Raw genomic sequence first — 22,292 nt, 5'->3', positions numbered from 1 at the left:
CTGTGCTGCTTGGGTGAATAAAGGCTGGCTGCATGTGCAGTGGAGGATAAAGCAAGGCTGGTGGTAAGTACCTTAGATCTTGGAGATGGAGAAGGCTAAAGGCAAACTGATGGCAACGGGAAACATAGACTCATAAGGGGTTGGGAGGGACCTCAAGGATCATGCAGTTCCAGCCCTCCTGCTGTGGGCAGGGACACCTCACACTGCAGCAGGTTGCTGAGAGCCACATCCAGCCTGGCCTTCAAAACATGAGATGTAAAGTTTGACTAACTGCCAGCACAAGCAAAGTGGACAAGGAAAGCTGAGACCCCACCAGCCCACCACCTGCTGCCCATGTGTGGAGGAGCCAAACCCACCTTTGAAGAAGGAAAAAGGGAAAGAAGAGTGGTGGGGAGAGGAAGGTGGATTTTTTTTTCCTTCCCAGTCCCATAGTGCCCTCAAGGTGGGTGTTCAGAGTTTGAGGACTTTGGAGCTTTGAGCAGCCTGGCCTAGTGAGAGGTGTCTGCTCGTGGCAGGGGAGGGTTGGAGCTAGGTGATCTCTAAGGTCTCTTCCAACCCAAACCATACTGTGACTTAATTAAATGAACTAAAAAAAATCATTATGTGTACCATAAAAAAAATATACTCCAAGTGTGTAGGCTCAGCCCAAAAGAGGGTAGGCTTAGATTAGATAGAAGGAAGAAGTTCTTCACTGCAAGGGTGGTGAGAGGTCGTGGATGCCCCATCCCTGGAAACATTCCAGGCCAGGTTGGATGGGACTTTGAGCCACCTGGTTTAGTGGAAAGTGTCCCTGCCCATGGCAGAGGGGTTGGAACTGGCTCATCTTTTAAGATCCTTTTCCAACCTGAACTGTTCTGGGATTCTCTGATAAGTGGGCATTGCAGGAAGCAAAGTGAGGAAAGGAGGAGCTTGTGCCCTGGTTCTAGGGGGTCCCCCATCCTGCAGGGATCAGATGGGGACAGTCTGCATAGCAGGGCCTGTTGCAAGAGGATGGGAGTGATGGGGTTCAATTAAAAGAGGGAGATTTAGACCAGGGAGAAGGAATAAATGCTTGACCCTGAGGGTGGTGAGACCCTGGCCCAGGTTGCCCAGAGAAGCAGCAGATGCCCCATCCCTCGATCCATTCCAGGTCAGGCTGGTCGAGGCTGTGAGCAACCTGCTCTCCTTGCAGCAGATGTCCGTGATGACTGCAGGGGGATTGGACTCGACGACCTTTAAAGACCCCTTCCCACCCGCCCCCTTGCATGATTCCACGCCTCTCTGCTCCCCTTTTCCCCGCCTCACACCCTCAGGAGGGACCATGCGCTCTGATGACGACCACCACCACCACCAACCAGGCTTTGGCTGCCGCCGTAGCCGCCCGAAGCCTCCGAGCCGCACCGCCCCTCGCCGCCCAGCACCGCCCGCGGGGCCGGGCCGGCCCGGAGCCACCCCCGCCGGGGCGGAGCGGAGCGGGGCGACGGGGACGGAGCCGCCAGGCCCCCCCCAACCCCGGTAAGTGCTGCCGGGGTAAGGGCAGTAGGGGTTGCGGAGAGAGCTGGAGGGATGCAGGGCAGGGGGTCCGGCAGGGATGCCTCGCTTCCCCCTCCCGACACGGGAGCAGTTTTCCTGCCGTATGTCCGGTTTCCGGCAATTTCCTCCCGCCCTGCGCTTGGCTCGGCCCATCCCCGGGGTCCCCCCGGTCTGGCATGGCCGCCCGTGGGTCGCTGGGCTCGGTCTGGGAGTCGGCTTGCAAAGCCCGGGGTTGCAGCGGCGGTCTGGGCTCGCCCGGCGGAGGCAGAGGCAGCAGCTGTGGGCGTAGGTTAGCAGCCCTGCCCCGGAGCCCGGGGATGTTGCCGCAGGTTGTGAGTCACTCGGCGAAGCCTCGCTGGCAGCGTGCAGGCCGCCGTGCGAAGCCTGCTGCTCTTGCCTTTAGTTTATTTTAGCTAGCCTGCTGGGCCGGGACTGCCAGACAGGCTGCTCTGCTAATTGTGCTGGAGTTGTACTGGTTTGCAGGCTGCTCTGCTACCGGTTTGCAGGCTCCTCTGCCAAGCCTGCTGGTGCTGTACCGGTTTGCAGGATGCTCAGCCAATCCCTCAGGTGCTGTGCTGGTTTACAGGTTGCTGTGCAAGTCCTTCAGGTGCTGTGCTGCTTTACAGGTTGCTCTGCTACTGGTTAACAAATTGCTCTGCCAATCCTGATGGTGCTGTACTGCCTTACAGGTTGTTCTGCTGCTGCTTTGCAGGTTGCTGTGCAAGTCCTTCAGGTGCGGTGCTGGTTCACAGGTTGCTGTGCTACTGGTTTACAGGTTGCTCTCCCAATCCTGATGGTGCTGTACTGCTTTACAGGTTGTTCTGCTACTGCTTTACAAGTTGCTCTGCCAATCCTGCTGGTGCTGTGCTGGTTCACAGGTTGCTGTGCAAGTCCTTCAGGTGCTGTACTGGTTTACACGTTGTTGTGCTACTGGTTTACAGGTTGCTCTGCCAGTCCTGCTGGTGCTGTACTGGTTCACAGGTTATTCTGCTACTGGTTTACAGGTTGCTGTGCAAGTCCTTCAGGTGCTGTGCTGGTTCACAGGTTGTTCTGCTACTGCTTTGCAGGTTGCTGTGCCAATCCTTCAGGTGCTGTACTGGTTTACAGGTTGTTCTGCTACTGCTTTACAAGTTGTTCTGCCAATCCTGCTGGTGCTGTGCTGGTTTACAGGTTGCTGTGCAAGTCCTTCAGGTGCTGTGCTGGTTTACAGGTTGCTCTGCTACTGGTTAACAAATTGCTCTGCCAATCCTGATGGTGCTGTACTGCTTTGCAGGTTGTTCTGCTGCTGCTTTGCAGGTTGCTGTGCAAGTCCTTCAGGTGCGGTGCTGGTTCACAGGTTGCTGTGCTACTGGTTTACAGGTTGCTCTCCCAATCCTGATGGTGCTGTACTGCTTTACAGGTTGTTCTGCTACTGCTTTACAAGTTGCTCTGCCAATCCTGCTGGTGCTGTGCTGGTTCACAGGTTGCTGTGCAAGTCCTTCAGGTGCTGTACTGGTTTACACGTTGTTGTGCTACTGGTTTACAGGTTGCTCTGCCAATCCTGATGGTGCTGTACTGGTTCACAGGTTATTCTGCTACTGGTTTACAGGTTGCTGTGCAAGTCCTTCAGGTGCTGTGCTGGTTCACAGGTTATTCTGCTACTGGTTTACAGGTTGCTGTGCAAGTCCTTCAGGTGCTGTGCTGGTTCACAGGTTGTTCTGCTACTGCTTTGCGGGTTGCTGTGCCAATCCTTCAGGTGCTGTACTGGTTTACAGGTTGTTCTGCTACTGCTTTACAAGTTGTTCTGCCAATCCTGCTGGTGCTGTGCTGGTTTACAGGTTGCTCTGCTACTGGTTAACAGATTGCTCTGCCAACCCTGATGGTGCTGTACTGCCTTACAGGTTGTTCTGCTGCTGCTTTGCAGGTTGCTGTGCAAGTCCTTCAGGTGCTGTGCTGCTTTGCAGGTTGCTGTGCAAGTCCTTCAGGTGCTGTGCTGGTTCACAGGTTGTTGTGCTACTGGTTTACAGGTTGCTCTGCCAATCCTGATGGTGCTGTACTGGTTTACAGGTTATTCTGCTACTGGTTTACAGGTTGCTGTGCAAGTCCTTCAGGTGCTGTGCTGCTTTACAGGTTGCTCTGCACAGCAGCCTTAGTTTACAAGCTGTTAATTAGTTCTGGAGCCTGGCATGAGTAGAGGCTTCCTGCTTTTACAGGGTCAAGGGGATGGGTTAATTATTAATTAAGGATGGAACTATGGGCACTGCAGCAGCAGCAGAGCCTGTCCCTACCACGTCTCACAGAATCATTGAGGTTGAAAAAGTCCTTTCAGGTCACCAAGTCCAATCATCTCAGTCCCTTCTCCTGCACCTTTTGGGGATCCACCCCTCCACCCCTCCTGGTGCTGAGCTGGCTCAGCTCGCTCCCGCTGCGTTTGCTGGGCAATCTCAGACCAAGGGAGGAGAGAGCCACACACAAGCAGCTTGCAAGCAGCAGTTTGCCAGCCCCACAGGCTGGTAACGTTCCTGGTGGTGTTCTTTTGCAGTTTGCCAGCACAATGCACCCAGCAGGCAGCAGCTGTCCCCCGGATGAGGAGCCCCTGCTCGCCGAGGAGCCCTCGGTGAACAGGTACGGCCAGCAGAAGCCGAGCGACCGCCTGCACGGGGCCTACATCATTTTTTTCCTCCTGGGCATCGGGTCCCTGCTGCCCTGGAATTTTTTCATCACAGCAAAGCACTACTGGATGTACAAGCTGCAGAACTGCTCGGATCAGGCAGGCCCAGCAGGGCGGGCGGCGTCGGATCTGCGGGTGAGTGTGCCGCTTTGGAGGCTGGCTGAGGGGAGGAAACAAAGAGCTGGGTTTCCTTCCCAACTTGCTCTTTGCCCCAGAAGGTGAGTGAACATTTGCCTGATGTAAAGCAGGGGTAGAGCTGCTTTTTTTTTTTGGGGGGGTGGAAGCACAAATAGTTGGAGGAAAGATGCTTAAAAACCCAAAAAGATGTAGTGCTCTGTGGCCTGGCAGTGGTCCTCGGTGAGAGGACAAGAGGTAATGGGCATGGGCTTGAACATGGGAAGTTCCCTCTGAACATGGGTAGGAACTTCACTTTGAGGGTGGCAAAGCACTGGAAAAGGCTGCCCAGGCAGGTGGTGGAGTCTCCATCTCTGGAGGCCTTCAGAACCTACCTGGACACACCATCCTTGGTGATCTGCTTTAGGTGATGCCGCTCTGGCAGGGGGATGCTGGACACCACGGTGTTCAGAGGCCCTTTCCAAGCCCTACCACTCTGTGTGCTAAGGCTTAGAAAACAATCATTTGGTTTAGCCTGCCCCCTAATCAAGGCTGCCTTTCAAGGACAACTTCTGCAGCAGAAGGTAGAACTCTTTGTGGTTGGTTTGTCCTTCACGCTTGGTGAAGCCCCCGCAGGCCCTGCAGGGCTCTGTGCTTTCCCAGCTGCTCTCAGCTGGGCTGGGAGATAAATGGCCCTGAACCTCTGGCTCTGTGACGAGGCATCAAACAGGTCTGGGGGCACTTCTTTCCCCCTCCCTTGCAGTGGTGCAGCAGCAGGAGCACCAGTAGTCTCAGGCCCCCCCCTCCCCAGATGCTTTACTGCTTTTTCCTTCAAGATCTGGCAACTGTGACTGGAATATTTCCCTTGCAGCTCTAAACATCTGGCTGTTGGCATATGGGATGAGGAGCTTGTCACGGGGCGATTGATGAGCCAGCCTTGGGGTGCCAAGCTTGATGGCCTCTCTTTCTCTTTTCCCTCCCCCCCATAAAAGCCTTCTCTAGCTTCTCCTGCCACTGCAGGATGAGTTCCTTGTGTGAGGCCGTGCCCCATCCTCCCCCTCCGCTGCCAAGCTCATTCCAGTGGTTTCAGCACATTTTATTAAGCACCAATATAAACTGGGCAGGGACTGGCTTGGGAGCAGCCCTGAAGAAAAGGCCTTGGGGGTGCTGGGGGAGGAGAAGCTCAACAGGAGCCAGCAGGGAGCACTTGCAGCCCAGAGAGCCAAGCAGAGCCTGGGCTGCAGCAAGAGAAGTGTGGCCAGCAGGGCCAGGGAGGGGATTCTGCCCCTCTGCTCCACTCTGGTGAGACCCCACTTGGAGTACTGCATCCAGTTCTGGAGCCCCTAGTACAGAAAGTATCTGGAGGTGCTGGAATGTGTCCAGAGAAGGGCCACGAGGATGAGCTGAGGGCTGAATCACCTCTCCTGTGAGAACAGGCTGAGAGAGTTGGGGCTGGTCAGTCTGGAGAAGAGAAGGCTCTGAGGAGACCTTCCTGTGGCCTTCCAGTATCTGAAGGGGGCTGGAAGAAACCTGGGGAGGGACTTTTGAGGGTGTCAGGGAATGATAGGACTGGGGGGAATGGAACAAAACTAGAAGTGGGGAGATTGAGATTGGATGTTAGGCTACAACCTCCCTTCAGGGAGCTGGAGACAGCAAGAAGGTCTCCCCTGAGCCTCCTCTTCTCCAGGCTAAGCAACCCCAGCTCCCTCAGCCTGCCCTCAGAGGGCTGTGCTCGATGCCATGCTGCAGCAGCAGGCCTTACTTGCACACAGGACTCGGCTCTAGGGCAATGCCCTTGTGACTGGCAGCTTGCTTTTGGCTCCAGCCTGCTCGCTGCAGCTAATTTCATGCCCCGTGCTCCAGGTAACGCTCTGGTGCCTTCAGCCACCAGCATGGGCCTGGATTGCCTCTTTTTTTCCCAGCCCAGCAGGAGCCCAGGTGCTGAGTCCAGGCTGAAGAAGAAGAAAAACTGCTTTGCAGACACAGCTTGGTGACGCTGGTGACTAATTTGCCACCACGATGCTTTGTTCTTCTTTGGGGTTTGCTTTCTGAAGGTATCAAGGGCATGGTGTGCATCACAGCAGCAAGTCTGAGCCTGCTGTGGTTAAAGGCAGAAAGGGTCCTAGGGGTACTGGTTGATAGGAGGCTGAGCATGAGCCAACAGTGTGCCCAGGTGGCCAAGAAGGCCAATGGCATCCTGGCCTGCATCAGGAAGAGTGTGGCCAGCAGGAGCAGGGAGGTCATTGTGCCCCTAGACTCAGCACTGGTTAGGCCACACCTTGAGTCCTGTGTCCAGTTCTGGGCCCCTCAGATTAGGAAAGATGTTGAGATGCTGGAAGGTGTCCAGAGAAGGGCAACAAAGCTGGGGAGGGGTCTGGAGCACAGCCCTGTGAGGAGAGGGAGGCTGAGGGAGCTGGGGTTGCTTAGCCTGGAGAGGAAGAGGCTATTGCTGGGTGACAGGTTGGACTTGATGATCTTTGAGGTCTTTTCCAACCTTATTGATTCTATGATTCTAAGACATGGACAGGCTGGAGAGCTGGGCAAGGAGGAACTGAATGAAGTTCAACAAGGCAAGTGCAGAGCCTCACACCTGGGAAAGAACAACTCCAGGTATCAGTATAGGTTGGGGACTGACCTGTTGGAGAGCAGTGAAGGGGAAAAGGACCTGGGGGTCCTAGTGGATGGGAGGTTGACCATGAGCTGGCAGCATGCTCTTGTGCCAAGAAGGCAAATGCCATTCTGGGGTGGATTAGAAGGGGTATGGTCAGTAGGTTGAGAGAGGTTCTCCTCCCGCTCTGCTCTGCCCTGGTGAGGCTGCATCTGGAGTACTGTGTCCAGTTCTGGGCCACTCAGTTCAAGAAGGACCTCAGGGAACTGCTTGAAAGAGTCCAGGGCAGAGCCATAGCGATGATGGAGTGGAACATCTTATGAGGAGAGACTGAGGGAGCTGAGGCTCTGTAGCTTGGAGAGGAGGAGCCTGAGGGGTGACCTCATTCATGTTGATAAAGCTGTGCAGGGTGAGTGCCCAGAGGCTGGAGCCAGGCTCTGCTGGGGGATGCCCAGTGCCAGCACAAGGGGCAGTGGTGGAAGCTGAGGCATAAGAAGCTCCATGGAAACAGGAGGAAGAATTTGTTTCCCTGTGAGGATGACAGAACACTGGAACAGGCTGCTCTGGAGATATTCCACACCCACCTGGCTGTGTTCCTGTGTGACCAGCTCTAGGTGACCCTGCTCTGGCAGGGGGGTTGGGCTGGGTGAGCTCTCCAGGTACCTTCCAGCTCCTAACATTCTGTGCTTCATCCCCTTTGTGAGCATTGTCCTACCTGCTGGCTGAGGTGGAAGCAGCAGGGGACTGAGCAGCTTGAGGGGAGGAGATGGAGCAGAGACACTTGAACAGGAAATGGGTTGAAAATGTGAGCATTTGGCTGCAGTCCTGCCAAGGAAATCTCCAGCTCTCCCCTGTGGATACTGCTTTCTGCCTGCCCAGCCTGCCCTCTGCATGGGGTGGGCTGGTGAGTACTGACTGATGCTGCAGCTGACTTGCTTGGCTGATCTGCAAGTCCCCAGGGTAAATGTGTGTTGAGTCTCAATACAGTTTCTCAATGAGTTTCCTGCACACAGAGAGGAGGAGGAGGGAAAATAATGTCCCTGTGTCCCCACTCAGGCTGCTTTTGCTGAGGCATGCTCTGGGTGGAGAGGGATCACAGGAAATTAGGGTTTGGAAGGGACCACCACAAATCATCCAATCCAACCCCACTGCCAGAGCAGGATCACCTAGGGCAGGCTGCACAGGAGCACATCCAGGTGGAGGTTGGAAGCCTTCAGGGAAGGAGACTCCACAACCTCTCTGGCAGCCTGCTCCAGGGCTCTGGCACCCTCACAGTAAAAAAATTCCTCTTCATGCTCCTCATTCTCCTATGAGGACAGACTGAGAGAGTTGGGGCTGTTCAGTCTGGAGAGGAGAAGCTCTGAGGAGACCTTCTTGTGGCCTTCCAGGATCTGAAGGGGGCTACAAGAAAGCTGGGGAGGGACTTTCTGGGCTGTCAGGGAGGGATAGGACTGGGGGGACAGAGCAAAACTAGAAGTGGGGAGATTGAGATTGGATGTCAGGCAGAAGTTGTTCCCCGTGAGGGTGATGAGAGCCTGGCACAGGTTGCCCAGGGAGGTGGTGGAAGCTGCCTTCTGCCTGGAGGTGTTTGCAGCCAGGCTGGAGGTGGCTGTGAGCAACCTGCTGTAGTGTGAGGTGTCCCTGCCCATGGCAGGGGGTTGGCACTGGCTGAGCCTTGAGCTCCCTTCCAACCCTGACACCTCTGTGATTCTGTGTTGAGGTGGAACCTCCTGTGCTCCAGCTTGTGGCTGTTATTCCTTGTCCTGTCACTGGGCACCACTGGAAAGAGTTGCAGAGGAGCTCTGGTAGCTCTCAGTGGCTTTTAAAATAGAATAGAATTGGTTTCCAGGTTGGAAAAGACCTCTGCGATCATCAAGCCCAACCTATCACCCAACACCACCCAATCAACTCAACCATGGCACCCAGGGCCTCATCCAGGCTCTTCCTAAACACCTCCAGGGATGGGGACTCCACCACCTCCCTGGGCAGCACATTCCAATGGCTAACAACTCTCTCTGGGAAGAACTTCTTCCTCACCTCCAGCCTAAACCTCCCCTGGCACAGCTTGAGACTGTGTCCTCTTGTTCTGCTGCTGGTTGCCTGGGAGAAGAGACCAACCCCCACCTGGCTACAACCTCCCTGCAGGGAGTTGGAGAGAGCAAGAAGGTCTCCCCTGAGCCTCCTCTTCTGCAGGCTAAGCAACCCCAGCTCCCTCAGCCTCTCCTCCCAGGGCTGTGCCCCAGACCCCTCCCCAGCTTTGTTGCCCTTCTCTGGACACCTTCCAGCATCTCAACCTCTTTCCTAAACTGAGGGGCCCAGAACTGGACACAGGACTCAAGGTGTGGCCTAACCAGTGCTGAGTCCAGGGGCAGTTAGAGAAGGATTTTACTGCTTTGGTGTCTTGGTACATCAAAACCAGCCCTCAGGGGGCTCAAGGAGGAGAAAAATGTTCAGGGACTTGTCCAAGATGCTGCAGCCAGCAGGAACAATTCAGATCTGCCCAAAGCTTATCAGTATCTAAAGGATGGGGATCAAGAGGACCTCAGCCTCTTCAGTGGTGCCCAGCAACAGCACAGAGGGCAGCAGGCACAAACTGGCACCCAAGAGGTTCCACCTGAACAGGAGGAAAACCAAAGAAGCTTCTTTGGTGTGAGGGTTGCTGGAGCCCTGGAGCAGGCTGCCCAGAGAGGTTGATGGAGTCTCCTGCTCTGGAGGGATTCCAACCCCAGCTGGCCATTGTGACCCTGGGCAAGCTGCTGTGGGGGTCCCAGCTTTAGCAGGGGGGGGTTGCACCGGCTGACCTCCAGAGCTCCCTTCTGCCCCCTACCATTCTACCTGTGGCCTCCTTCTCCACACAGCCAGTGCAGCAGCAGGGCAGGTATTTCCTTCACCCTTTTTACTTCTGACTTGATGGTCCTAATTTCCTGACACCCCCCCCAGGGCTGCTGCAGGCTGAACAAGGCCCATTTCAGCTCCCTGTGGTCCTGAGCAGCTCAGCAAGGCGTTCCACCGTGCCAGGAGAGGGACGCCTCCGGCGTGGCTCCCCACACGTGCTGTCCATGCTGCCTTTAGAACCTGAAATCCATGTGATGCTCCCCTTAACAGCTCCCCAGAGGTTATTCTTTTGTGGTTATGTTTGTGGTTTTTTTTTTCCCCCCCTGGCAGGACTTTTTTGAGAGCTACATCTCCATTGCTTCAACTGTGCCCTCTGTGCTGTGCCTGATTGGAAACTTCTTGCTCGTCAACAGGTGAGTGCTGCTCCCTTCCCAAGCCTCTTAACCAGGCATCTCCCTGGCTTTGCCCATGTTGCTCCTCTGCCTTCATCCTTGGCTCCCAGCTCAGCCTCTCCTTCCCAGCCATGGGGCACACAGGACCTTGTGAGCACAGTGTGCTCATAATCCTCTCATCTGCCCTTGCAGGTTGAGATCATAGAACTCCCCAACCTCTCTGGGCAGCCTGCTCCAGGGCTCCAGCAACCCTCACACCAAAGAAGCTTCTTTGGTTTTCCTTCTGTTCAGGTGGAACCTCCTGGGTGCCAGTTTGTGCCTGCTGCCCTCTGTGCTGTTGCTGGGCACCACTGAAGAGGCTGAGGTCCTCTTGATCCCCATCCTTTAGATACTGATAAGCTTTGGGCAGATCTGAATTGTTCCTGCTGGTTGCAGCATCTTGGACAAGCCCCTGAACATTTTTCTCCTCCTTGAGCCCCCTGAGGGCTGGTTTTGATGTACCAAGACACCAAAGCAGTAAAATCCTTCTCTAACTGCCCCTGGACTCAGCACTGGTTAGGCCACACCTTGAGTCCTGTGTCCAGTTCTGGGCCCCTCAGACTGGATGGGGTACTTGGTGCCATGGTTTAGTTGATTAGATGGTGTTGGGTGATAGGTTGGACTCTATGATCTCTGAGGTCTTTTCCAACCTGGTTAATTCTATTCTATTCTAAAAGCCACTGAGAGCTACCAGAGCTCCTCTGCATCTCTTTCCAGTGGTGCCCAGAGACAGGACAAGGAACAACAGCCACATGCTGGAACACAAGAGGTTCCACCTCAACATAGGATCACAGAATTGTCAGGGTTGGAAAGGGACCTCAAGGCTCAGCCAGTCCCAACCCCCCTGCCATGGGCAGGGACACCCCACACTAGATCAGGCTGGCCAGAGCCTCATCCAGCCTGGGCTGAAACACCTCCAGGGATGGGGCCTCAACCACCTCCCTGGGCAACCCATTCCAGGGCTTCACCACTCTCATGGGGAAGAACTTCCTCCTCACATCCAGCCTGAACCTCCCTACCTCCAGCTTCATTCCATTCCCCCCAGTCCTATCACTGCCTGAGATCCTGAGCAGTCCCTCCCCAGCCTTCTTGTAGCGCCCTTCAGATACTGGAAGGCCACAATGAGGTCACCTCAGAGCCTTCTCTTCTCCAGACTGAATTGTCAGGGTTGGAAGGGACCTCAAGGCTCAGCCAGTCCCAACCCCCCTGCCATGGGCAGGGACACCTCACACTACAGCAGGTTGCTCACAGCCACCTCCAGCCTGGCTGCAAACACCTCCAGGCAGGAGGCTTCCACCACCTCCCTGGGCAACCTGGACCAGGCTCTCACCACCCTCCTGGGGAACAACTTCTTCCTCACATCCAACCTCAATCTCCCCACTTCTAGTTTTGCTCCATTCCCCCCAGTTCTATCCCTCCCTGAGACCCTCAAAAGTTCCTCCCCAGCTTTCTTGTAGCCCCCTTCAGATACTGGAAGGCCACAATGAGGTCTCCTCAGATCCTTCTCTTCTCCACACTGAACAGCCCCAACCTCTCTCATGAGGAAGCAGCATCCCTCGTGTCAGGTGCTAGAATGAGAGGGCATGGCTTGAAGTTGTTCCAGGGGATGGTCAGGTGGGAGATGAGGAAATATTTCTTTGCTGACAGAGTGGTCAGACTTTGGAACAGGCTGCCCAGGGAGATGGTGCAGTCCCCATGCCTGGAGGTGGTGAAGAAGTGTGTGCAGGTGGCACCTGGGGACATGGTTTAATGGCCATGGTGGTGTTGCATGAGTGGTTGGACTCAGTGATCCTGAAGAGCTCTTCCAGCTGCAGCAACTCTGTGACTGTATGAGGCAGGCAGCTCCCCAGCAGCAGCACCCATGCCTGGAGCTGGCTTGAGGTTGCACCACTCTAAATAATTTCCTCCTGAATTCCTTGGTTGATTCCTTGGCAAATTGTCCATCCTCTTAAAAATGCCACTTGTGGGCTGGGTGGACTCATCCAGGCAGGAGTCAGGCCTTGCTCTGGTCCTACCAGTCACTGAACTGGGTTAAGAACTGGGCTGACCCTGTGCCTTGCTGCAGGTTTTGACTTAAATCTGAAGGAGCTCCCTCCCCTCATTAGTACCTTTCCTTATCCCAGATCCACCTCCTGCATGTCTGGGGGGGAAGGGGAAGGTGTTGGGGAGCTTCATCTCTAGATCCCAGCTGCTAGGCAGGCTCCCTGCCTCTCCCACTGCTCCAGGCCAGCCCATCCAGTCTCCAGCAACCTCCACATCCAAACAGCTGATTGCCTTGCAGTGGCATGCCTGGCACTGCTTTCACCCAGCCCACCTTGTTTGCCAGGCTGGCTTTGGCACTGCTGCTGTCCTTTGCTCCAGGGATGCTGGGAGAAAGCATAGAATCATGGCATTGTTTTGCTTGGAAGAGACCTTCAAGAGCATTCAGTCCAGCTGTTAACCCAGCACTGCCAGGTCACCACTAAACCATCACATCTGCATGCCTTTTAAATCCTCCCACAGATGGGAGGACTCCACCACTCCCCTGGGCAGCCTGGTCCGGGGCTTCAGAACCCTTTTGGGGAAGAAATTGTTCCTCAAGTCCACCCTACACTTCCCCTGGTGCAGCTTGAGGCCATTTCCTCTTGTCCTGCCACTAGGGAGATCAACCCCCACCTCACTCCAACCTCCTTTCAGGGAGTTGTAGGGATATGGAAGGTCTCAATCCAGCCTCTTCTTCTCCAGACTGAGCAACCCCAGGTCCCTCAGCTGCTCCTCACCAATAGAATCACAGAATTGGTAGGATTGGAAGGGACCTCAAGGCTCAGGCAGTTCCAACCCCCCTGCCATGCCCAGGGACACCTCACACTCCAGCAGGTTGCTCACAGCCACCTCCAGCCTGGCTGCAAACACCTCCAGGCAGGAGGCTTCCACCACCTCCCTGGGCAACCTGTGCCAGGCTCTCACCACCCTCCTGGGGAACAACTTCTTCCTGACATTCAAAGCTGGGGAGGGGTCTGGAGCACAGCCCTGTGAGGAGAGGCTGAGGGAGCTGGGGTTGCTTAGCCTGGAGAAGAGGAGGCTCAGGGGAGACCTTCTTGCTCTCTCCAACTCCCTGAAGGGAGGTTGCAGCCAGGTGGGGGTTGGTCTCTTCTGCCAGGCACCCAGCAGCAGAACAAGAGGACACAGTCTCAAGCTGTGCCAGGGGAGGTTCAGGCTGGATGTTAGGCAGAAGTTCTTCCCAGCAAGAGAGATTGGCCATTGGGATGTGCTGCCCAGGGAGGTGGTGGAGTCCCCATCCCTGGAGGTGTTTAGGAAGAGCCTGGCTGGGGTGCTTGGTGCCATGGTTGAGTTGATCAGATGGTGCTGGGTGATAGGTTGGCCTCGATGATCTCTGAGGTCTTTTCCAACCTGGTGTATTCCTTCCCAGTCTGTACACAAGAGTTTCTCTCTCCCCTTGCCCCCAGGGTGCCTGCCAGTGTCCGGATCCTGTCCTCCCTCTTTGTCATGCTGGCTGTCTTCCTGGTGATCACAGTGCTGGTGAAGGTGGACACCTCCACCTGGACCACCCAGTTCTTCGCCCTCACCGTCGGCTGCGTGGCTGTGGTCAGCAGCGCCTCCACCATCTTCACCAGCAGCATCTTTGGGCTGAGCAGCTGCTTCCCCATGAGGAACCTGCAGGCTCTGATCTCAGGTTGGGTTTTCTTCCCCCCCTGCCCTTCCCCCCAGCCTCACTGTGCTAGTGGGAGCGTGCTCTGGGGTTTTCTGTGGCTGGGTGCTTGGGTTTCTGTCTCTCCTGACATCTGCAGTTTCGTCACGTGGGGCTCGCTTCAGAAACTTAACTTTGCCCTCAAGACAGAGGGGAAGTTGCTGAAGGAGAAACATGCTCAGTCACATGAGCTGGTGTCTTTGCTTCTGTAAATACCTCTGTGAGCCAGAGGTCTGAGGGCTCAGCAGAGACAAAGGAGAGTGGTGGTTCTTCAGCCTTCCTGCAGAGCGGCTCTGTGGCTTGACCTGCGTCACATGTGCTGTGCAGGGAGAAGGGGGGAAGGAGATACTTGAGGGACTTGAATGTGTCCAGAGAAGGGCTACAAGGCTGGGGAGAGGTCTGGAGCATAGCCCTGTGAGGAGAGAGGTTGAGGGAGCTGGGGTTGTTTAGCCTGGAGAAGAGGAGGCTCAGGGGAGACCTTCTTGCTCTCTACAACTACCTGAATGTTAGCTGCACCTCGAGCCAGGTTTGGGGACCAGCAAGTGGGGCAAGCTGCTTCCCCTGGGAGGGTTTGTGCATGCCAGGAGGTGTTAATGAGGAAATGCTGTTGTTTCTGGGTCCTCCTCCTGCAGGGGTACTGGTTGCCAGTAGGCTGAACATGAGCCAGCAGTGTGCCCAGGGGGCCAAGAAGGCAAATGGCATCCTGGCCTGCATCAGGAACAGTGTGGCCAGCAGGAGCAGGGAGGTCATTGTGCCCCTGGACTCAGCACTGGTTAGGCCACACCTTGAGTCCTGTGTCCAGTTCTGGGCCCCTCAGTTTAAGAAGGACATTGAGAGACTTGAAGGTGTCCAGAGAAGGGCAACAAGGCTGGGGAGAGGCCTTGAGCACAGCCCTGTGAGGAGAGGCTGAGGGAGCTGGGGTTGCTTAGCCTGCAGAAGAGGAGGCTCAGGGGACAACTTCTTGCTCTCTCCAACTCCCTGCAGGGAGGTTGTAGCCAGGTGGGGGTTGGTCTCTTCTCCCAGGCACCCAGCACCAGAACAAGAGGACACAGTCTCAAGCTGTGCCAGGGGAGGTTCATGCTGGATGTTAGGAAGAAGTTCTTCCCAGAGAGAGTTGTTAGCCATTGGAATGTGCTGCCCAGGGAGGTGGTGGAGTCCCCATCCCTGGAGGTTGTCAAAAAAGGATTGGATGTGGCACTTGGTGCCATGGTTTAGTTGTCAGGAGGTGTTAGGTATTAGGTTGGACTTGATGATCTCTGAGGTCTTTTCCAACCTGGCTGACTCTGTGATCCTGAGCTGCATCCCTCAGCCCCTCTGTTTGCAGCACTGTGTTGTCTCCTCCTTTCTGCTCAGCACTCCCATGAGTGATGAGGAGCACGTTGGGAGCTGTGAGTGATGAGCTCCCTGGAGGTTTGGTAACATTATGAATGTGCTGTGGAACAGCTGACAAACCAGGAGAGGAAGAGGGGAGAAATCGAGATGGAGATATTTCCCTTGGGGCAAAGAGTGTTCTGCTGAGTTGAGCCCAGTGGGGGAAGTCACAGCAGCCCCAAGGTGGCACAGAATGGTCTGGGTTGGAAGGCACCTGCAAATGTCATCTAGTCCAACCCCCTCTGCAGTTAACAGGAACATCCCCAACTGGATCAGGTTGCCCAGAACCCTGTTGAGCATCCCTGTTGCTGGTGTGGAAGTCCCATCTGGGGGAATGCAGGGAGAGGTGGTTGTAGGTGTGCTGGTGGAAAGCCTGGTTTAGGTTTTAAGCAGGGTTTGGACCTTCTCTGCAGGACTCAGCACATGGAAACCCAGCAGGTTGGGTCCCATCCTGCCCCTTGTGCAGTGCTGGAAGGAGATGTAGGATGGGATCTGGGTGGTGACGTAGCCTTCATGAGTTGCTATGCTGCATGGAAATGGAGATGAGGAGATGTGTGAAGCTGCACCCTGAGCCAGGTTTGGGGACCAGCAAGTGGGGCAAGCTGCTTCCCCTGGGAGGGTTTCTGCATGCCAGGAGGTGTTAATGAGAGAATGCTGTCGTTTCTGGGTCCTCCTCCTGCAGGGCTACTGATTGACAGCAGCCTAAACACAAGCCAGCAGTGTGCCCAGGTGGCCAAGAAGGCCAAGGGCATCCTGGCCTGCATCAGGAACAGTGTGGCCAGCATGAGCAGGGAGGTCATTGTGCCCCTGGACTCTGCATTGGTTAGGCCACACCTTGAGTCCTGTGCTCAGTTCTGGGACCCTCCATTTAGGAAGGACATTGAGACTCTTGAAGGTGTCCAGAGAAGGGCAACAAAGCTGGGGAGAGGCCTTGAGCACAGCCCTGTGAGGAGAGGCTGAGGGAGCTGGGGTTGCTTAGCCTGCAGAAGAGGAGGCTCAGGGGAGACCTTCTTGCTGTCTACAACTACCTGAGGGAGGCTGTAGCCAGGTGGGGGTTGGTCTCTTCTGCCAGGCACCCAGCACCAGAACAAGAGGACACAGTCTCAAGCTGTGAAGGGAGAATTTTAGGCTGGATGTTAGGAAGATTGCCCACTGGAATGTGCTGCCCAGGGAGGTGGTGGAGTCCCCATCCCTGGAGGTGTTTAAGACCAGCCTGGATGAGGCACTTGGTGCCAAGGTCTGGTTGATTAGGGCTGGGTGATGGGTTGGACTTGGTGGCCTTGGAGGTCTCTTCCCACCTGGCTGATTCTGCGACTCACTGGTGCTGCTGGGGGTTGCTGTTTTCCGCCTTGACATCTCTCCCCTGCTCCTACCTGGGCCAGGCTGGCTCAGCAGCAGGCCCCTGAGGTCCATCCCACGGTGCCCGCAGGTCAGGCCATGGGGGGCACGATCAGCGCCATCGCCTCCATCATTGACCTGGCGGCGGCGGCCGACGTCACGGACAGCGCCTTGGCCTACTTCCTCACGGCTGACATCTTCATCGTCGTCTGCATCATGGTCTACCTCCTCCTCCCCAGGCTGCACTACTCCAGGTGCCTGTCCCAGCCTGCTGCGGGCGCCCCACGGCTGCGGGGCACCGCTGTTTGCTACCAGCGATGCCAAGCGGGGTCGCTCAGGGCACCCATGGGCTGCTTGCTGTGCTCCTCCCTGTCCTGTCAGCACCCCCGGCCCTGCCACTGTCCCGACCCTCGGTGCTGCACCCCCTCCAACCCCACCCCTAGCCTCCGTCCCGCCCCTCGGTGCTGCCCCCCACCCCCAGCCTCCATCCCGCCCCTCGGTGCTGCCCCCCACCCCCAGCCTCCATCCCGCCCCTCGGTGCTGCCCCCCACCCCCAGCCTCCATCCCGCCCCTCGGTGCTGCCCCCCACCCCCAGCCTCCATCCCGCCCCTCGGTGCTGCCCCCCACCCCTAGCCTCCGTCCTGCCCCTCGGTGCTGCCCCCCACCCCTAGCCTCCATCCCGCCCCCTCGGTGCTGCCCCCCACCCCTAGCCTCCATCCCGCCCCTCGGTGCTGCCCCCCACCCCTCGCCTCCATCCCGCCCCTCGGTGCTGCCCCCCACCCCTCGCCTCCATCCCGCCCCTCGGTGCTGCCCCCCACCCCCAGCCTCCATCCCGCCCCCTCGGTGCTGCCCCCCACCCCCAGCCTCCATCCCGCCCCCTCGGTGCTGCCCCCCACCCCTAGCCTCCATCCCGCCCCCTCGGTGCTGCCCCCCACCCCTCGCCTCCATCCCGCCCCTCGGTGCTGCCCCCCACCCCCAGCCTCCATCCCGCCCCCTCGGTGCTGCCCCCCACCCCCAGCCTCCATCCCGCCCCCTCGGTGCTGCCCCCCACCCCTCGCCTCCATCCCGCCCCTCGGTGCTGCCCCCCACCCCTCGCCTCCATCCCGCCCCTCGGTGCTGCCCCCCACCCCTCGCCTCCATCCCGCCCCTCGGTGCTGCCCCCCACCCCTCGCCTCCATCCCGCCCCGCGGTGCTGCCCCCCACCCCTAGCCTCCATCCCGCCCCTCGGTGCTGCCCCCCACCCCTAGCCTCCATCCCGCCCCTCGGTGCTGCCCCCCACCCCTAGCCTCCATCCCGCCCCTCGGTGCTGCCCCCCACCCCCAGCCTCCATCCCGCCCCTCGGTGCTGCCCCCCACCCCTAGCCTCCATCCCGCCCCCTCGGTGCTGCCCCCCACCCCTCGCCTCCATCCCGCCCCTCGGTGCTGCCCCCCACCCCCAGCCTCCATCCCGCCCCCTCGGTGCTGCCCCCCACCCCCAGCCTCCATCCCGCCCCCTCGGTGCTGCCCCCCACCCCTCGCCTCCATCCCGCCCCTCGGTGCTGCCCCCCACCCCTCGCCTCCATCCCGCCCCTCGGTGCTGCCCCCCACCCCTCGCCTCCATCCCGCCCCTCGGTGCTGCCCCCCACCCCTAGCCTCCATCCCGCCCCTCGGTGCTGCCCCCCACCCCTAGCCTCCATCCCGCCCCTCGGTGCTGCACCCCCTCCACCCCCGCCCCTCGCCACCGCCCCGCCCCTCGGTGCTGCACCCCGCCCCCGGCCCTGCCACCGCCCCGCCCCTCGGTGCTGCACCCCGCCACCGTCCGCCCCTCGGTGCTGCCCCCCACCCCTCGCCAGGGTCCTGGCCCCCGGTGCTCCAGTCCCTGCCACCGCCCCGCCTCTGCCGCGCTCCCGCCCCTCGTGCTCCCCCCTCTCCACCTGCCCACCCCCATGCCCAGCGCTGCCGCGCCAGCAGAAGCACTTCCCCGTCTGACCGAAACCACAGACTGAAACTGGGCTCCCACCCCGGGCTGAGGCTCTGGCGAGTCCCAAGGGGGAGAGTGGTGCTGATGTGACACCGAGGGCTTCCAAAATGCGTGAAATCAGCAGGGACCTACGAGCTGGAAGGTGTCAGCCAGATAGGTCCCTGTAGGGCCTCCATATCTGCAACATCATGCACTGATCACAGAATTGTTAGGGTTGGAAGGGACCTCAAGGATCATCTAGTTCCAGCCTCCCTGCCATGCCCAGGGACACCTCACACTGCAGCAGGTTGCTCACAGCCACCTCCAGCCTGGCTGCAAACACCTCCAGGCAGGAGGCTTCCACCACCTCCCAGGGCAACCTGTGCCAGGCTCTCACCACCTTCATGGGGAACAACTTCTCCCTAACATCCATGACCCATTGGTATGGCTGGTTCCAAGACCACCTGGCCCCCCAGATGCTGCCTGCATGTAGTAGATCTCCTCTGTGAACTACCAAGGGTGTAAAGGGATTCCACGGTGGGTACGAGGGGGTGGTGAGTCCTGGAGGGTCACCCCTTCGTACAAAGCTTGAGCTGGAAGCGTGGTGAGATCACTGCAACCACCTTTTACTGGGTCCAGTGGATGTCCCTGCATTGCCAGCTTCTCTCCTGCTCTCTCTGAGGGCATTGAGTCCATCAGCAGTAAATCTGCAGCTGACACCAAGCTGGGGGCAGGAGTTGATCTGCTGGAGGGTAGAGAGGCTCTGCAGAGGGACCTGGACAGGCTGGACAGATGGGCAGAGGCCAAGGGCAGGAGATTAAACACATCCAAGTGCCAGGTGCTGCACATTGGCCACAGCAACCCCAGGCAGTGCTACAGGCTGGGGTCAGAGTGGCTGAGAGCAGCCAGGCAGAAAGGGACCTGGGGGTGCTGGTTGCTGGTAGGCTGAACATGAGCCTGCAGAGTGCCCAGGTGGCCAAGAAGGCCAAGGGCATCCTGGCCGGCATCAGGAACAGTGTGGCCAGCAGGAGCAGGGAGGTCATTGTGTCCCTGGACTCAGCACTGGTTAGGCCACACCTTGAGTCCTGTGTCCAGTTCTGGGGCCCTCAGTTTAGGAGAGATGTTGAGATGCTGGAAGGTGTCCAGAGAAGGGCAACAAAGCTGGGGAGGGGTCTGGGGCACAGCCCTGTGAGGAGAAGCTGAGGGAGCTGGGGTTGCTTAGCCTGGAGAAGAGAAGGCTCAGGGGAGACCTTCTTGCTGTCTCCAACTCCCTGAAGGGAGGTTGTAGCCAGGTGGGGGTTGGTCTCTTCTCCCAGGCAACCAGCACCAGAACAAGAGGACACAGTCTCATGCTGTGCCAGGGGAGGTTTAGGCTGGAGGTGAGGAAGAAGTTCTTCATAGAGAGATTGGCCATTGGGATGTGCTGCCCAGAGAGGTGGTGGAGTCCCCATCCCTGGAGCTGGTTAGGAGGAGATTTGATGGGGTGCTTGGTGCCATGGGTTAGTTGATTAGGTGGTGCTGGGTGATAAGTTGGACGTGATGATCGTGAAGGTCTCTTCCAACCTGGTTTATTCTATTCTCTCTCCACATCTCAGTTTGTGTTTCCCCTCCCTGCATTCTGAGCTGATAACCTCCCTGCCTGCCTTTTCCCAGGTACTACCTGAGCAGCCCGAAGGGGAGTCCCTCTCTGTCCGCCGTGCCACCCGACAGCTCCGCAGAGGACGAGGCGGAGCAGGGGGGCGCCAGGAGTGCCTCCTTCCTCCCGCGGAAGGTTGGCGCTCCCCCGCTGCGCCCCATCCTGCAGAAGACTGCCCTCCTGGGCTTCTGCTGCTTCTATGTCTTCTTCATCTCCATCATCATCTTCCCTTCTCTCTCCTCCAACATCGAGTCGGTCAGCAAGGCCTCGGGAAGCCCCTGGAGCACCAAGTACTTTGTGCCTCTCACCAGCTTCCTCCTCTACAACTTTGCCGACTGGTGTGGGAGGCAGATCACTGCCTGGATCCAGTTCCCTGGCCCCAAGAGCAAGCTGCTGCCTGCCCTCGTCCTCCTCAGGACCATCTTCCTCCCTCTCTTCATCCTCAGCAACTACCAGCCCCGGGCTCACGTCCGGACGGTGGTCTTCAACCGAGACATCTACCCAGTGGTCTTCACGGTGCTGTTGGGGCTGAGCAACGGCTACCTGGGGACCCTGGTCATGATCTATGGCCCCAAGATCGTGCCAAAAGAGCTGGCTGAGGCAGCAGGGGTGGTGATGACATTTTATGTCGTGCTGGGGCTGGCTGTGGGCTCTGCCTTCTCGGTTCTTGTTGTCCACCTCGTGTAGAGGAGCAGCCAGGGGGGGGGGATGCCCTCGGTTTGCAGCGCTGCTGTTGGGTATTTGGTGGCTTGGGGGTTGGTTTATGTTGTGACACCCTGTCTTTGGAGTGGGGGTTGCATCCAGTGGGGAAAGCCCTCCTTCTGGGAAGGGGTGTCCTCTCTGCTTAGGAGGTCCCATTGGACTTCTGCCACGCAGCAGCTCAACTGGAGCGAAGGGGCCCAAGCAGCTTCATCCTCCCCAGGGAGCTCAGGGAAGCAATGGGAGCACAGGGGAACCTATCCCTCACCCCAGTGCCAGCGGGCAGGGGTGGCCTGCTGGTGCCACCATGCTGGTTTTAAACTGAGCCCTGGGGCTTTTGGTGGCACCTTGGGGTTTACTGCCTTGTTCTTACAAGTCCAGCCCTGCAGTGCTGGTGGTTCCATCAAGCTGCCATAGTGGTGTTAGGGTAAAGGAGATGTGAGCCCTGGACCACCTCCAAGCAAGCCTCTGGAGCAGGCAGCTGCCATTCCAGGGGGCAGGCCACGGTTGGGAGGGAATTTGATACCTTCATGCCACAAGAAAAAGGGGCAAACCTCTCTACTTGGATTCCTGCTTGCTTTAGTTTTCCCAGATAGAACTGAATTGAGGGATCAGCCACCTCCCAGCATGGTGCTACTCGTGGTGGCCAGCCAGAGACCACTTCTCTTGCTGTGTCCACCATGTGGCAGTTGTGGACACCAGCTTAGAACCTGTCTGCAGCTGAACCCCAAGGAAAGGGAAATGCCAAGTGGTCTTCACCTCAGGTGTTCAAGGTGCCTTTAGTCTGCACTGAGAAAGGTTTGTAAAGCCAGGGAGATGTATCAGAGAGGCTCTGGTGTGATGCTGGCAGCAGAAAGCAGATTAACTGACCTAGACAGATTGGTCTCCAGAGGGGTGGGACACCAAAACCACATCCCACCCAAAGAGGCTTTTAAAGTGCTGTGTGGAAAAGCAGCCTGGCCTGAAGACAGTTACTGTATTTCTTTTCTCTACTTGAGTGGATTTGTGGTCCAGGAGAGGTGAGCTGGTAAGCAAGGATGGCATGGCAGAGCTTGGCCTGGCAGCTGGTGCCTCAGGGATGCTCCCTGTGGAAAACACTTCCTTTAAGACTGGGTGATGAGCAGCTGCTCTGTAAGCAGCATGCTCTCTCAGCATCCCTGCTGCCCCATCAAGCAGAAGCTGCTGGGCTGGGCTGCCAGGCCATCTCCACACTGTGCTGGATGAGGCAGGTAGAGAGGGAGGATGTGGGACTGGTGCCTTTCCACCAGAACAGCAGGGTTGGTGCTGGTTATGGCCACAGGGTGCCCCTTAGGCTTTGGTGGGTGTTGGGAAGCCCTTTCCAGCCCTGGGGCTGGGCCTGTTGGCAGCACACAGCCCCCACTTCTGCTTTCTGGCTGGTTTTTGTTGAGACAGCATCAACTCCAGACCTGAATGGAGAATTTACAGGGTGTGCAGAGCTGAGGAGCAGCTTC

General features: G+C 57.6%; 1 protein-coding gene across 1 annotated transcript; it reads left to right on the top strand.

Moving 5' to 3' along the window:
* Positions 1 to 4,045: 4,045 nt before the first annotated feature.
* On the top strand, positions 4,046 to 21,317 carry SLC29A3 (solute carrier family 29 member 3). The gene is made up of 5 exons (XM_054174690.1): positions 4,046 to 4,297; positions 10,050 to 10,132; positions 13,597 to 13,823; positions 16,639 to 16,801; positions 20,139 to 21,317. Exons 1-5 carry the CDS (start codon positions 4,046 to 4,048, stop codon positions 20,806 to 20,808), a joined length of 1,395 nt encoding a protein of 464 aa, XP_054030665.1. The 3' UTR covers positions 20,809 to 21,317.
* Positions 21,318 to 22,292: the final 975 nt, after the last annotated feature.

Source organism: Dryobates pubescens, chromosome 30 (assembly GCF_014839835.1).
Source record: "Dryobates pubescens isolate bDryPub1 chromosome 30, bDryPub1.pri, whole genome shotgun sequence".
Taxonomy (NCBI): Eukaryota; Metazoa; Chordata; class Aves; order Piciformes; family Picidae; genus Dryobates; species Dryobates pubescens.
Note: the sequence above shows the minus strand (reverse complement) of the source record. Positions and strands in the feature narration are given on the sequence as shown.

What these genes read in the sequence shown, in the direction of transcription:
- SLC29A3 (XM_054174690.1), top strand. Translation starts at nt 4,046, where the DNA reads ATGCACCCAGCAGGCAGCAGCTGTCCCCCGGATGAGGAGCCCCTGCTC. An exon ending in GGGCGGCGTCGGATCTGCGG is followed by an intron (nt 4,298 to 10,049) that starts GTGAGTGTGCCG and finishes CCCCCCTGGCAG; the next exon opens with GACTTTTTTGAGAGCTACAT. An exon ending in AACTTCTTGCTCGTCAACAG is followed by an intron (nt 10,133 to 13,596) that starts GTGAGTGCTGCT and finishes CCTTGCCCCCAG; the next exon opens with GGTGCCTGCCAGTGTCCGGA.